Source organism: Sceloporus occidentalis, unplaced genomic scaffold (genome assembly GCF_023333645.1).
Source record: "Sceloporus occidentalis isolate IW3139 unplaced genomic scaffold, rSceOcc1.0.p SCAF_333, whole genome shotgun sequence".
Lineage (NCBI taxonomy): Eukaryota > Metazoa > Chordata > Lepidosauria > Squamata > Phrynosomatidae > Sceloporus > Sceloporus occidentalis.
Genome location: NW_028317313.1, coordinates 511770 through 526705, shown reverse-complemented (window position 1 = coordinate 526705; position 14936 = coordinate 511770). Strand labels below are relative to the sequence as shown.

Below are 14936 nucleotides of genomic sequence, written 5' to 3'. Positions count from 1 at the left end.
CAATTTTTTTTTAAATCATGCAGCGTATATATAATATTCAATATAAAAATTGAATATAGCGCTTTTCCCATATAAACAGAGACACTTTAAAATACACTTAAGAAGGTTGGACTTTAACCTAAAAATGAAAATACGGCAAGGATTAAATGGAGTTGAAAGCTTTAAGTCAAGCAGGAAACCCGTAGATTAGGTGAGCTAAAATCATTTTGATCTGCCATCAATTCCTGCTTTTCTGTTCCTGCTCATCCGAGCAAATCTTTTTTCCTTTGTTCATCTGGCCTTTAATAATTTTTTTCCTCTATTCTCATAGATTTTTTTTTCAGGTTCATAGGCTGAATTGTAACACTGGGTTATTTTTAGTGTTTTTTTCAGCATCCACAGTAAATAAAATAAAAATAAAAAATCAAACATACCATATGGAGTAACTGTGACAGAAATCAAGAGCGGATATGATTTGTCGGAAGAATTTTCGAGCCTCTTTTGGAGTTAGCCGGCCCTTTTTTACCAAGTAGTCAAAAAGTTCTCCGCCGGAAACATGTTCAAGCACCAGATATCTGAAAAAAATATAATACAATACTAAAAAACAAAATATTACTCAATTTAATTACAAGCAAAACCATTTTCGACTGTGATTTAAAAAGAAAAAAAAAGCATAATTATTATATCACAGACAACAGGAGAGATATATAAAAGGAAAGCTGTAGTTTAATAAAAACGATAATGCTGAATTAAATTGATCAAAGTTGTGCAATCACTATAGCAACCAAGCAATGTTTTTGCCTCCTCTTGAAAACTAGAATTATTTTAATATGAATTTAATTTTTTTTAAAAGTGCATTATTTTTCAAGATTCCATGCTTCCTTCTGATTAATATTTTCCACCAAAGTGTGTTATATCAGCTGGAAAGCAAAGCAACCGTTTTGTAAAAAAATGGACTTTTTGATGCAGTTCCACTTTTTGGGTACATTGGGCACTTGAGATAATTTGCAGGTAAATCAATATGTAAGTTTAGCTTTTTAATGTCTCGAAACGTTCGTGTTCTCCTGGTTTTTGGATTGGCGAATTCCAGTATGATGGTCGACACAGACTGGTGGTGCTTGGTATATCGTTTTTTTTTAACCTGGGCTACTTCACTTGGCTGGCTTGTTGGGCTGAAGGATGCCAGCCTGCTCTTGGTTTAAAAGAAAGGCCACAATGGCGATTTTTCACATTCACAAATACAAAATACATTCAGGCATTACACGTCTATACGGTACAGAATTCACAATTCACTTGTGCCACGCGTAGAGGGAAACATTACCAGTGTGACAGCTGCAAGAAATTAGAAAACCGAGCTAAAAAGTTGGTGTTTCTCATGTAAAGTGGAGCTGTTATCTACAGATGACAGATGTGCTTTGCCCAGAAAAAAAAAAAAAAAAGCTAAGCGCCGTGTCAGCAAAAAACGACGAGATTTAAAAAAAGATTTAAATGTAAATGTTTAATTTTCTGGTCAGAATCTAGCGACTGATTAGATCAAATTATATTGAGAGGAAATGCATTTTCCTTGACCTTGGTAGGAAAGGACTTCATAATACCAGCGTGGGGCCATGGGGAATGCATTATGGTTGCGTGCATCTCGGAGGTGGGTAGGTCTTTGTTTTACCCTAAAATCTCGGGTATCACTTTACAACGAAAGTTTCTCAGGAAAAAAATGAAGCACCCATCAGATCATATCATTGGCTGTCTGATGTTTGGTGAAACTGATCAATAATCAATGACATATAGAGTCATCAATCTATGATCAGACAACAATGTATTAGATTTAAAGCAAAATAAATTATTGTAAAATAAAAAAAAATGTTGCCACTATCGGGTCACTTGTATATATATTTGTAATAATCTATTTTTATTAATAATATGTGTGTTTTTATATTTTGTGACTTGGAGGACCCATCTCTCCGACTCCTACTGATGGGAGGGAGAGCGTATCCGACCTGGAAGCACCTTTGACTTCCACTGTTCAGCACTGTTGGAATATTATTGTTATTATTATTATTTAACATTGATTACAACTTGGTCCTCAAAAGTGTTTACCGATTAAATGCTGCGACCGCATCATCTTATCATTGTGGAACTGCACAGTTGCTCTCATGAGCAATTATGCAGCATAGGCAAATTTGTACTCCTGTATCCGATGCACCCGCCTTTTCACGACACTTGAAAATTTGGTAATATACCTGAGATTTTGCAAGAGTCTAAATTTACGATATGTCTAATCCAGCACGACACTGCTTGACAATACAGACTTGAACAGCAGCTTTTCTATTCACTAAAGATGATGTCGAGTGGAGTGGAGTGGAGATGAATTTTCGAGTTGTGACTTCTGGCTGTTAAGCATTGTTGAGATTCTAGAGTTTTTGTTGGGTTGGCTTTTTGAGTTTTCAGTCAATTTGACAAATGTCATTTATCGAGAGCTCGAACAGCTGTGGGAAAACTAACTTTCTCCTGAACTAACTTTTGTTTTGGATTTTGTGGAACTTGGACTGCCAACTTGACTCAATTCAACTTTCTTTATATAAATCAGACCCTTTTCCTAGTTACTTGTTCGTGGCCAGCAGAGTTGCACTAATTTAAGTAAATCCGTCAACTGCTACATTTAAATCATTTGTGGCCACCTCTGTTGCTTTTCTACTTTCTCTGAGTATAACATTTCAGTATTTCCAATGTTTTCCAGTGATTAATTACCCCCCCTAACTAAACCTTGCCTTTAATTGTTGTTATTGATTTTATATATATATATATTTTTTTTTTATTATTATTATTATTTTTATATATTTTAGATATTTTATATATATATTATTATATTTATATTATTATATTTTTTTAAAATTAATACTATTATTATTTTTTTCCAATCGTATTAATGGGAAAAAAGGCGCTTAAGCACAACAAATAAATTATGATGTAGCAGATCAGAGTTTTAAATCAGGATACGTTTGAGGATTCTGTACGAAAGAGAATATGTAACAGTTTCCAGATCCTGTATAAATGAGAATAATCAATTAAACTGCAAGTGAAATGTATCATTTATGGACTTACGACATATTACTCTGTGAGAAATGGTGATGTCCTGACAATTAAATAGACTTCATTAAACAAGAAAGACCCTTTTGACCTGACGCCTATTCAAAGTTTTCACAGAAAGGTTAACAGCGATAACGGCGGCTTTCCTAATGTGTGGAATGAAATTAATCACGCTGACCTTCCTTTATTATTAGGGGCAACCAAAGACATTTTAATTACGAAAGACAAATAGGTGGAGCGGTAACACTGATTCAATTACCTGTCTTGACATAGAAGAAAAATAAAAACTATGTTCTGCATTTTTAAGAAATATCTGCAAAGAGTGATATTAAAAGATTGGATTATTATATAGCATCTCTTCCTGGCGCTAAGGTGTTCAACAAGAACATCATTGTTTGGTAACAATAAATTGTTCGGTGAAAGGCTTGGCCCATGTTCTGCAGGAGATTCCAGTCTCATTTGATGATGAATTCATTTGGATCACATCTGGACTAGCGGTAAAACACACAAAGAAAATTCATAGAGTTCACCCAATCTAGGAATGCCTAGATCCGCAAGAAACAATGGCTAGAATTCTGAGACTGAGCTTTACTCCCATCTCACAGGCATATGAACAGCAAACAGGGGATTCCACAAATGCCCCTAGATGGGTCGAACCAGAGCGCACTTGAGTTCTAGTTGTGTTTTACTTTCGGTGGCTACATTTCAGATCTCTAAGTTGGGAGCTTCAACCTAGGGCTTAGTAAATGCACTTGGAAACTTGGGTATGATGGGCCAGATGTGTTCAGTCTGTCTCCATTAGAAGTTTGGTTTATGGTTGTGTTTAGGTACCTGGCATACGTGAAGATCCGACCGTCCCATCCTACGCATACAACTACTCAAGATGGAAAACAGCAATGCCGCGGCAAGTGCACATCGGTAACAGAAAAATCAGTATAGCCCCCAAAATAGTCGGAGCTCTTATACCCCATGCATATTGCATCCCCACAACCGTCCACAGGCTAGAGTTCTCCTCACACTCCTCTAAACTAATGTTTTCATGTCAAAAAAGTGACACATCCCGTTCTATCGGTGAAGCTTTTGTTGCCAAGCACCTGTTATGTCGCAGGGACGCCTTGACATGCAATTACAGTTTTTACAAATGTGCGCGTCACAAGTTAATGGGAAAACGGAACCGTCTGGCTCAGAGTATTCATATCAAATGTAGCAATCCTCGGAAACGTGGCAGTTAAGATGCGCTTATACTGATGTTTCAATATAACCTCTTCTCATTATAGAGCTGTCCGCTGTACGGCTTAGAGCCGAGATCCTTCTCATTATGGGACTCTCTCAGGACAGAGAACGCTCATTACGGATCTTTCATGCCAGGTACTTTACTCAAGAACACCCTCATTGCCCACTTTGTTTTTAAACAAAATGAGAACACTTAGAGCATTTAACAAGTAGACACTGGCAGTAATGGGGTTAAATGGTTACATAGCTATTTTTTTAAGTTTTCTGCTGTGATCTTCTACCTCTGACCTCACCTATATGCTTTATTCTATGTTTAATATAAGCAAAAAAAAAATATTCATAGAAACATAGACCCATTCGTCCCGTCTACTCTGCCCAGTTTTCCGACTTAATCCGTTGTTGGTCTCATTGTAGATTCTAGATAGCCATATGCCTATCCAATGTATTAAGTGTATACCACATCTGCTGGGAGGCCATTCCACTTATTTGCCATCCTCTCATTAAAGCAAAACGTCCTTAGGTTAGGCCCCTAAGCCCCTGACCCTCTAGCTTTTAGATTATGACCTCCTGTACTTTTGAACATTTCTCCTCTATAATAGGCCTGGAACTATTTTTTAGTAGGGTCTTAGCCACCAGCTACAATGGATTAGCGTTTAAAGGATCAACTATAAAAATGTAATTAAAAAAGCATTATATTTTATACTAAAATACAGATTGTGGTGTAACATTGTGAATATTGGAGAACGTTTGCAAAATATATCATTTTGGGCTTTTCCCCCCCAAAAAAACATCTAATGTATACTGCTTTAACAAATTCATAATTCACCTCAATTTACCCAGGAGTCCAAAAAAAAAAAAAGATTGATTACATTTTGGATGTTTTAAGCATTTCAACCAACGGCAGAGTAAATGACCTGCACAAAGACCACTGTGTTCTTGCTTTGGAAGGAGGGTCTACACAACCAAGCTGTCTCCTTGCCCTCCCTGCAGCTTTGTTCATTAAATTGGAATCGAGCATGTCAGCTTAGACACGCCGGGACAATATACCATATTTGCTCGATTATAAGACGACCCTGATTCTAAGACGACCCCCCAAATCTTAATATTAATTTAGGAAAAAAAGAAAAAGCCTTAATATAAGACGACCCTATAGGAAAAAAAGTTTTACAAGTAAATGTTAATTCATTTAAACAATTTTTTTAATAAAAGCTATGATTGAGTCTACACGCTGCCCCAGCTACATGACAGCTGCACACCGGGGACTCTGAAGTAACGGTAAGTGGGGCGGGGGGGGGGGGGACAGGAGGATCCAGGTCCCCTGCAGCTGCGGGGGATCTGGATCTTAGTCGTCTCATAGTCAGACTTTGAGGTCTGATTATAAGACGACCCCGATTATAAGACGAGGGGTATTTTTCAGAGCATTTCCTCTGAAAAAAACCTCGTCTTATAATCGAGCAAATACGGTAATTACCCACCTACTCTGACAGCCTAATTGCTGGATGTACATAACGATACTTTTCTATAGAAGTTGTCACCGAGAGTCTTCTAACTTTATTTTCCTTAATAATTCATCATGAACATTCTACTGACGTGATCTACAAATGGTGGCAAACAAACGACTCTAGTAATGGTCGGGGGTTAAAGATACTTTGAATGAAGTCACCGGTACACGTCATTGCTTTATCTGCATGAGATGTTCGGGTGTAATTCAACCACAGTGGAATAAGACAAAGTCATTTCCAGACTATGTGACCTTGAGAATCTGTCAATTCACCTGGAGACTTTGAGACTGGTGTAAAAAATCCTAAAATTCAGGAGACAAATCCACGGGTTCCCAGGTGTATGAACGTATGTTAATGCATTTTGTTTCAAGATAAAAAATAAAATCAAAGGATCATCTCTTTGAGGTTCTTGTAGAACTCTTTATTCAAATTATTTTATGTAAATATTTAGGCGAAAGAAAAAGATAAAGTAGGGGGATTTCATTTTTAAAGCAATGTCTTTAAAACTGTATTTTTATTTATTTAGTCCCCATTGATTTATTTAGATTCCAATGCATTTACAGCAATCACGTTAGAGCATGTATTGTTTAATTACTGGTGTCATAATATAAGACTTCTTGTGCATTGTAGCCGCTGAAGTCACTAAAGCGGCATCTAATAGCACGTATGTTAGCAAAACATCATATATGATTGGCTACTGCTATTCCCATTGCTTTCAATGGAGTTCTACTGAGCATGTGCAAGAGGCATACTGAGGTATGCGCCCTACTTTCCGTATAGGCAGCTGGGGGAGGAGTTTTGAAATGAATTACATCCACTCAATATCAACTTCTATATGCATCTAAAATAGGGCTTAACAGCCATTTCATCACATGAAGAACCATAGAAATACTTTAATAAAAACTATAATTATTAAACTTTGATATTTTCACTAATCAATATAGGGGTCATAAGGGTTTCTATGTGTTTAAGGAATTATTTATCTCTTTGTTGTTCAGCATGAATATTTTGGCACTTTTTTAATGTTAATAATAATTACAATAAACATATTTGTATTCACTTTTTTTTCTCTTTTGTCCAAAATGTCAATGTATATATTGGTTAAAAAAAAACAAAACTGTTGTAACATAAAAAGTTTTACTTCTGATTGATTTCTAAAATTACGATCCAATTTCAAATTTGGCACAAAACTTGGTTAGCAGCTGGTCTAAAATTATAATGATTATGAGCTCTAAAATTTTACACACAGCCAAAAGGGAAATAGCTATATAACAACAAATATGTGTAACAATTACATTTGTGCTTAATTGCATTATCCTCTTCTCATAAAAACGCATCTCTCTGGGGACTGTCCTCAAACATCTGACCCTTAAGGGATTGGCCCAACCAACCGAACCTATGTTTACACCATGTTACGCACCAAGCCTAGCTTTCTAATGAACGAAAAAGAGGAGCCAGATGGGGTAGATAGAATATTTCAGTATGTGTGATAGACAGGTAATTAACTGGTATTAACTATGTTAAGAGCCGGTACCAGCATCACCAAACTGTCATCTTGGTACTTAATCGCAGGTTTGTATCAGCTTTGGATATTTTGGTTATGACTAGCTGGATATTTTTGAGGAACCCTTTGCTTAACTACACCCCAGAAGGGGGAGAGATCCGGGTATCCTGCCCCGGGAAGTTCCCAGGTATGGCTACAATGTCTCCGAAATATGTTAGCTGGGCTATTGTGGGGGCAGAAGACAATCATTCTTCCCCACTTAATTTTCAAATGAATGTGTATTTGTGGGTATAAATGGCTTTGTGTATGCATATAAGTGGGTACATGGACATTCCTGTATATAGAAGAGAGCATGGAAATGTATACATGTGTGTGGATGTGTGGATAAAAATATGTGAAGGATTATGAATGTATAAATGCTCATATGTGTACATGAATAAGTATGTGTGTGTATGAATGAGTAATTGTGTTGCATAAATGAGTGATCATCTATGACTGTGGCACCAAGGCGTGTGTGTATTTATATCCTCTATATATATCATTAATACAGGCAGTTATGGTTATCATAGTGTTAATGTAAGCAGCTATCCACAGTTGATAGACCCAATTAGACACGGTGCTCTTGCCCCTGGCAATTACGTACCCCCTACTCGAAGGGTCCTACGGGACAGGTCCACAATTCTACACGTTATCGAGTTTCCTAACAAATATTTAAATTGTATTCTCATCCAAAACTGGCAATGTATGTGTCCTCCCTCCTTGTTCTTACAAACTGCCGTGTAAACACTGAGTTATGTTAATCAGGCGCAATGTTCGGTAATCTATTGCCGTCTGCAAAACGCTTTTGAACATTTCATGTAAGCCTAAAACCGGAGAACAAACACTTCACATCTGTCTTTATACCTGATCAGTAACCCAGATAAACATGAAAGGCAGGACGTCTGCGATTTACATAATATCCCCATTACTAGGCAAGTCTAGAATCTGCTGCCCGCAGCACGTACAATGTATGCAACCGTCATGCCAATGCACACTGATACCCAAAGCTCGTCAGGTTGGCAGAAGCAAGGTAATGTCTATAAATACCTACAAATATTTCTTATTCTCATAGACATCATGCAGCTTGAGGACGTGGGGGTGTTCAATCAGCTTCAGGATAGCGATTTCTCTTTCCACCTGCAAAAATAGAGGATTTCAGCAAAAAAGAAAAAAAATCAGTACAAATTAAAAGCATAGTTTAAAAAAAGTTAACATTTGGCTCGCTGGGATATTTCTCTACTTCTTTCTTATGTATCAATCGGTAAACGGATAAAAAAAAAATCGTAATAAGCAAAAAGAAAAAAAAAAAAAAAGAAAAATAATATACAGATTAAAATGCAGAAATACAACATATGGCAGCAATCAAAATCTCTATCTGGAATTCCATACGTTGTGCGTACGGAATATTTTGTATACACATTGTTGTATATTGTATTATAGGGCAGTCGATCACTAGAATACACTTGTGTCCACCAGACACCCTGAGCTCCTAGAAAAGAGGGACACAGGAATTGGGTCCTCAATAGGGTGAACTGCCATTAGTAAAGTGGCCCAGGGGCTTCTTCCACTTTGGACGTGTCTCTCTAGGGAAAAAAAAAACGCCGGTGCCCATCGTACCCCAAGATCCAGGCACCCCAGGAGCTAAGACCGGCCCTGGGTATGTTTCAACTGTATTTGTCCTGCCCGACACATCTTCTGGAAGGATGGTCAACGTTACATCATTCCCATGTAAATAGTACATTCGCAAGCGAGCCATTAACTTCCTTACAGATTCATGTTAATTCATGACTATTTATTTGCCGAGAATAGTGCCAAACTTAATAAGGCCAAGGGGGAATTGTTCTTAAAATAAGCACAATAACCTAAATGTGTTTTATCTCCTGCCGCCAGTCAGTCATTACAATACGCGATTCCGCAAAACACTGATATTTAGGATTAATAGCGACAGAACGGCATTTGTTATGTTATACAAACGAGAATCTCAGTCATACATCACTTTACAGCTAAGATAAACTGTCCCTGTAGACTTATTTTTATCAGACTAAGCCTATATGCATATAAATATTTGTCAACAGAGGTATTTTTACTAGTTAATGGAAGCCCTACCTGTTGGGTAGGGGACATATCATTTAGCGTTTTAAAGAAGAAACATGTTAAATATGGTGATGGGGCCCCACCGAAACATTTCTTCACATACACCCGACTGAGCGTAACCATTTATATATTATTTGCGGTGCTTTAGTTCCATCCTGAAGATAAGGAACTCCTACCAGCTGGATGACCATCTTGACCAGACCTGGCACTTTAAGGACAGCGGTCACCAATTTATGTATGTATGGCAACCACATATTATACTTTTATACTCTTGCAGTGTGTTGCTGCGTGTACAGCCGGCGGCCGGATTCACCAGATCTGCCAAAACAAGCAATGCTCTCAGCAACCAGACATTTGCCCAGATGGCCAGTCCAGGCCTAGTGGGAGTTATAATCAAATTGTGAGCCTATTTAGGTAAGCTGCTGATCTAAAGCAAGCTCTGTTTTAACTTGAGTCTGGGGAGCTGGCATTTTTGGGGGTAGTTTAACAACTCCTTTTTTAACAACCAGCATCACCCATGCTTAAAAAAATAATCATTCCTGGTCTTCTTGTTCACTTAAACCAAATATGTCACGAAAAAAGGACCTTGGCTATTTTGCTTGGACAATGTATTTACTGCATGCAAATTGGTGCATGAACTTCCGTCTCATTCCTCTCCTCCCCTGGCTGTCTCTACTAAAATCAGGAAGCATACTTAAGTACACTCCATGCACATGCACTGAAGTATTCATATGGAAGACAGACAGCTGCAGCAGCCAATCACATATATGCTTACTGAGCACTGCAGCTGTCTGCCGCTACTCCCATGCTAGCCTATGTGCGATTGGCTGCCCCTACTTCAATGGAAATGCTACAGAGGGGCTTGTTTACTAAACGGAGAGTTATCAGTAGAATTTGCAGGATAGTTGTGGTTTCAACTTTACTGCGCATTATAAAGAGCCGATCCCAGTCTCGGTGGCCCTGTATAATGTATAGTTTAATCAGTGAGAGTTCTTTAAGATTTCTCTTTACCCGCTGAATTATGCATTATGCAGGGGCAGATTAGTCCTTCCTGCTGGAGAAACTACAGTGAAGTGAGGGAGCTGAAACCACTCGTGACAATACTCCAGTTAGTGAATAAACCCCAAAGCTTCCTGCCCTCGGAAAATATAACAGGAGTAATGCCTGCGCCAATATGAATTCAGATGATCTCTCACTTATTAACGCTGCTAATTTACAACAAATTCTCTTTTGTACAATCGAGAATGTTGGTTTTGGCAGAATAATGTACCCAATGATTATTTACAGACATTAAATGGTTAAAATCACTCAAGTACTAATACTGATATTTTTCCTTTTAAGTACAGGAGGTTTGGCGTTTATAAACGGACTAGCCCCGAAGGGAAGGGATTTAAGCCAACGCTGAAACTGATGTGCCAGATGTCAAGTATGACCTTATAATCCAGAATTCATCTCTTCAATCTCCCAGCTGCTCACAATGCTTGCCTGCATCACCAGTGTGCAACTGGCTTGACTGGACACATTTTTTTTTCGATCTGATTTCTTTTGTATCTTCAGTTGCTATTCTCCGAAGCTTTAACGTTTTCCAGCCTCATCAGGGCCGGAGTTGCCATCTGGCATAACGGGCAAGTGCCTGGCGTGCTGCTGACCAACAACGCCGCGGCATATCCAGCCGTTAGCTGTTCTTATGTCATCAGACGGCAGGGCCTTCTAGTTCTAGATCTGTCCACCCAGATTTTCTGTTCGTGCAAGGTTATAAAAACTTATAACCTATACTAAGATTTGAAAGGCTGTATGCTGTATTCCTTCACTAATTGTATTCCTCACCCCGCAGTTTGGGGTGGAAGAACTTGATCGGCCACACGGAGCCCTGACCTCAACCCCATCCAACACCCTTAGGATGAACTGAAACGGAGATTGCAAGCCGGGCGTCTCGTCCAACATCAGCGTCTGACCTCACAAACGCTCTACTGGATAAACGGGCTAAAATTCCCATAGAAACACTCCCAACATCTTGTGGAAATCCTTCCCAGAAGAGTGGAAGCTGTCATAGCTGCAAAGGGGGGGGGGGCAATTACATATTCATATCTATGTATTTAGAGTGTGATGTCATAAAAGTTGGTGTCATGGTCAAGTGTCCCAATACTTTTGTCCATATAGTGTATCTGCCTCTACATCTATAGAATTCATAGTATAAAACACCTCTCTGAAGAAGGGACCTCTGAGGTCCCGAAAGCTTATATATATATAATGTTACATCTTTGTCTATGTTGCTTAAATAAAAGGTATCAACTTCAACTGAAGACTCCAAGACACACAGACACGTAACAGCCCCTTATGAGGAAGGACAGGGAGTTTAATAATCCCCATGCCTTCGGAAAAGGACACATTATAGCTATGAATGGTCTATTCTCTTTTTTATTGTATATAATCCGTTTTCTTTTTCAATCGAGGGCTGAAAACAGGACTGGTCTTGAGTTAGTGTCAAACTGAAAGAAACCTTGTAGACAGATATGTTGTTTTTTTTCTGACCGTCAATGTATTGTGTTCATTTATTTCCAATGGCGCCAGCACGGAACAGGGATAAAAAAAATAAAAACTCATACTTTTTATCACGCTTTGGCTGGCACAACGTACCAATCATTTCAAAAGGTGATTAGTCTTTAATTAACCTCGAAGATAACTCATCTGGAAAATTGGCTGCTTTGGTGAACATCCATGATTTGCTCATTTAGTAGGGCTTTGAACCCTGACTATAACTGTCAACACCTTTAAAGAGCCAATGGCCGGCTCGGTGAAGATAATGGGAGTTGTAGTCCCACAACAGCTGTATAGACAGCTGCATAATCCACTTATACACCACCGATATGGTGATATATTTTCTGAATTGTCTACATTTTGTTATTTTCATTGAGTCTCATTAAAAGACTTTATTGAAGAACCTCCTGTTTGTGACTTTTTTCCCCCATATTTGTCCTTGGCTATGTACAAACATAGAATTTGATGGCAGTTTAGACCTATTCCGTCCATCGAATCTGCTCGCTTTACCTGCTGTAAAGACTCAAGCCTAAACCAGCCCTTGGTCTCGTCTTCAATTCACGATAGCTATACGCCTATCCCATGCATGCTTAAATTCCTACGTATCCTAAACGGTATTTGGAATTTTTGTTATATTGTTATCAACCAAACCACAAAGGACAGAGGTTGGTTAATACACCCAAGGAGGCATTGGGCACATAACCTAAGTGCTGAGCTTCCCAGCTCTAGTAGACATACACTCGATGAACAGTACGTTGGTGATGAAGTCATTGGTCCACGTGTAGGGCCAGCTTCATGGTTTCTGGCAAGGTTAGTTTGTTTCTACAGCAGGAACGTACCCAAAAGCAGGCAGAAACTGATTATCCACCTTGGCCCCGGCTCTAGTTTCTCGCACCCAAGGCACACAGATATTTCTGGCAACACATACTGGTTACTAATGGCGGTACTGGAAACAAGAGCTCACTCACCTTCATTAATACAGACTCTGAGAGCTTTTCTCGGTTTACAATCTTTATCGCCACTTTCTGTCCTGTTATACAATGGACTCCAAGCTTAACCAGTCCTGTATCAGAAAAAAAAAATAGTTAATCACCCAAAAAAACTTTTTTGGTACAGATGATATAAACACTGGGACTCGATGTTCCTCCTGCCCATCTCCTGATGTCCCGGGACTTTTCGTCTATACACCCACCATTGTCCTTCCTATTAGCTGGTTTCCGAAACTAAACGCAACGCGCCCAGACATACTAACAAGATTACATTATATTTACACATGGATCAGAAGCCAATTCCATATCACTATTACAGTAGGAGGATAGAGAAAATTAACAATAATGCTAAAGATCATACGGGTACAGAAGGGCAAGAGGACCCGGTTCTCACAACTTAAGAATTTACTGGGCAAAAAAGGACATAAGCCAAAACCTTATTAAACTAAGCAAAATAATTGTGTAAACTTTTTCAGATCGTTTAGTAAAGTCTCTGTTGAGTACTCACTGACCTTATAAAAGAATAGGTTCTCTTAAACTTCACACTATTTGTTGTAAAGCTTTGGCTAAGCATCAAACCCCAAAAATGGTGATCCCCTGTGTATTCACAAAAATCTCTTCCATTGATTTCAGTTGACTGGCTGCTTAAGCAATCAGTGGCTTGAAAGTGGCGCCATGAAGAGGATAGTGTGTTACAGCTCTTGAGCTGCAGCTTCTACCAAAGGCCAGTAATGTAATGCTTAGTAAAGTACTTACATGGGGCTGCATGGGGCACTGGGCATTACAAGTTTTGTGCATTTAGTGTTGGACTGATGTATTGGAATTACAGTTGAATATCACAGGGAAAATTATTATAATAGAATACAGAAAATATTATTTCAGTGTGAATTATTTATTAGTGAATCTATTGGACTTCTAAGTTCTACTCCTTAGAAGCAGGGGACTTAACCACCAACTCACAATCCAAGAAGTGCATTCTTTTTCTAGCTTCCAATCACATCAGCTGCTCTAAAAAGGCACTTAGAAAGCACTCCAATCTTTGTTATTTTAGGGGTTTTTTTGTACTTCCAGCAGGATTCCCCCCTAGTTGTCATTATTATTTGCTCGTTACAATATTCAATGTGACCTAACAGCCACCTGTCACCTGTATACATGTATAGAATCCAATGCTCTGATCATCTGCGCTGTCTTTTGGATGCCTTATCTACAGCAGGTAAACTAGAATTCACTGAGGTTTCTCTACCGTTTGTCTTTTAGTAAATTGGAACAGGATTCAGGAGATGAACCCTTAGGTATTAAAACAAAAACTCTTTGAAGGCGCATAACAGAAAGACTCTGACTGAAGCGTTAACACAAAGGTCGCTTATGAAAGACGCAGCTAATTTTCTTTGGGGGATTTACCAACGAAAATTACCATTTTGCGATCTGTGAGAATATTAAACATCTCTATACACAGAGTATTTCATTTTATCATAAGACAACATGACAGATTAGCCAAAAGCAGACTTTTTATTTTTGATGTACCGATATTGCGAAAACGTCTTCCAGCCCCCTTGAAGCCCAAACAATCCTAAATTGTGGTCGTTGAGGGGACCTGAAATTAAAATCTTTTCTTGATGGATCTTACATCTTAATTTCTTATATGACTGTGTCTAGATATTGTTTTTAACCTTGATATCTTGTTGGCTCCAGCAGTTACATAGACCTAGGTCTACCCATGTCAACTGGAAGATGATCTTGCTGGGCTTCCATCTAACCATGGGCAAAAGCTCTATATGATAGAATTCTGCATAAGCTTCCACTACAAAAAATATATCTCTATTGACCTAAGAGCTCTTCTTTGGTCAATATTTTAGAGATACTTTTTAATTTTTTGTAGTTGAATAAAATAATAAAATATTGACCTAAGAATTTACGGATGGTCTTCTTTGGTCAGCCCGACTCCCTCATTATGTCCTCAATTCCCTCAGCTGA

General features: G+C 38.4%; 1 protein-coding gene across 1 annotated transcript in view; it reads right to left on the bottom strand.

The window, feature by feature from the left end:
• LOC149274408 (serine/threonine-protein kinase BRSK2-like) overlaps positions 1–14936 on the bottom strand; it is an 87428-nt gene that overhangs the window by 21991 nt on the left and 50501 nt on the right. The window contains exons 2-4 of the mRNA XM_089505545.1: positions 12942–13036; positions 8393–8478; positions 414–554 (exon numbers count right to left, since the gene is read on the bottom strand). Coding sequence (XP_089361671.1) covers positions 414–554; positions 8393–8478; positions 12942–13036 — 322 coding nt within the window. The remainder of the gene's footprint in view (positions 1–413; positions 555–8392; positions 8479–12941; positions 13037–14936) is intronic.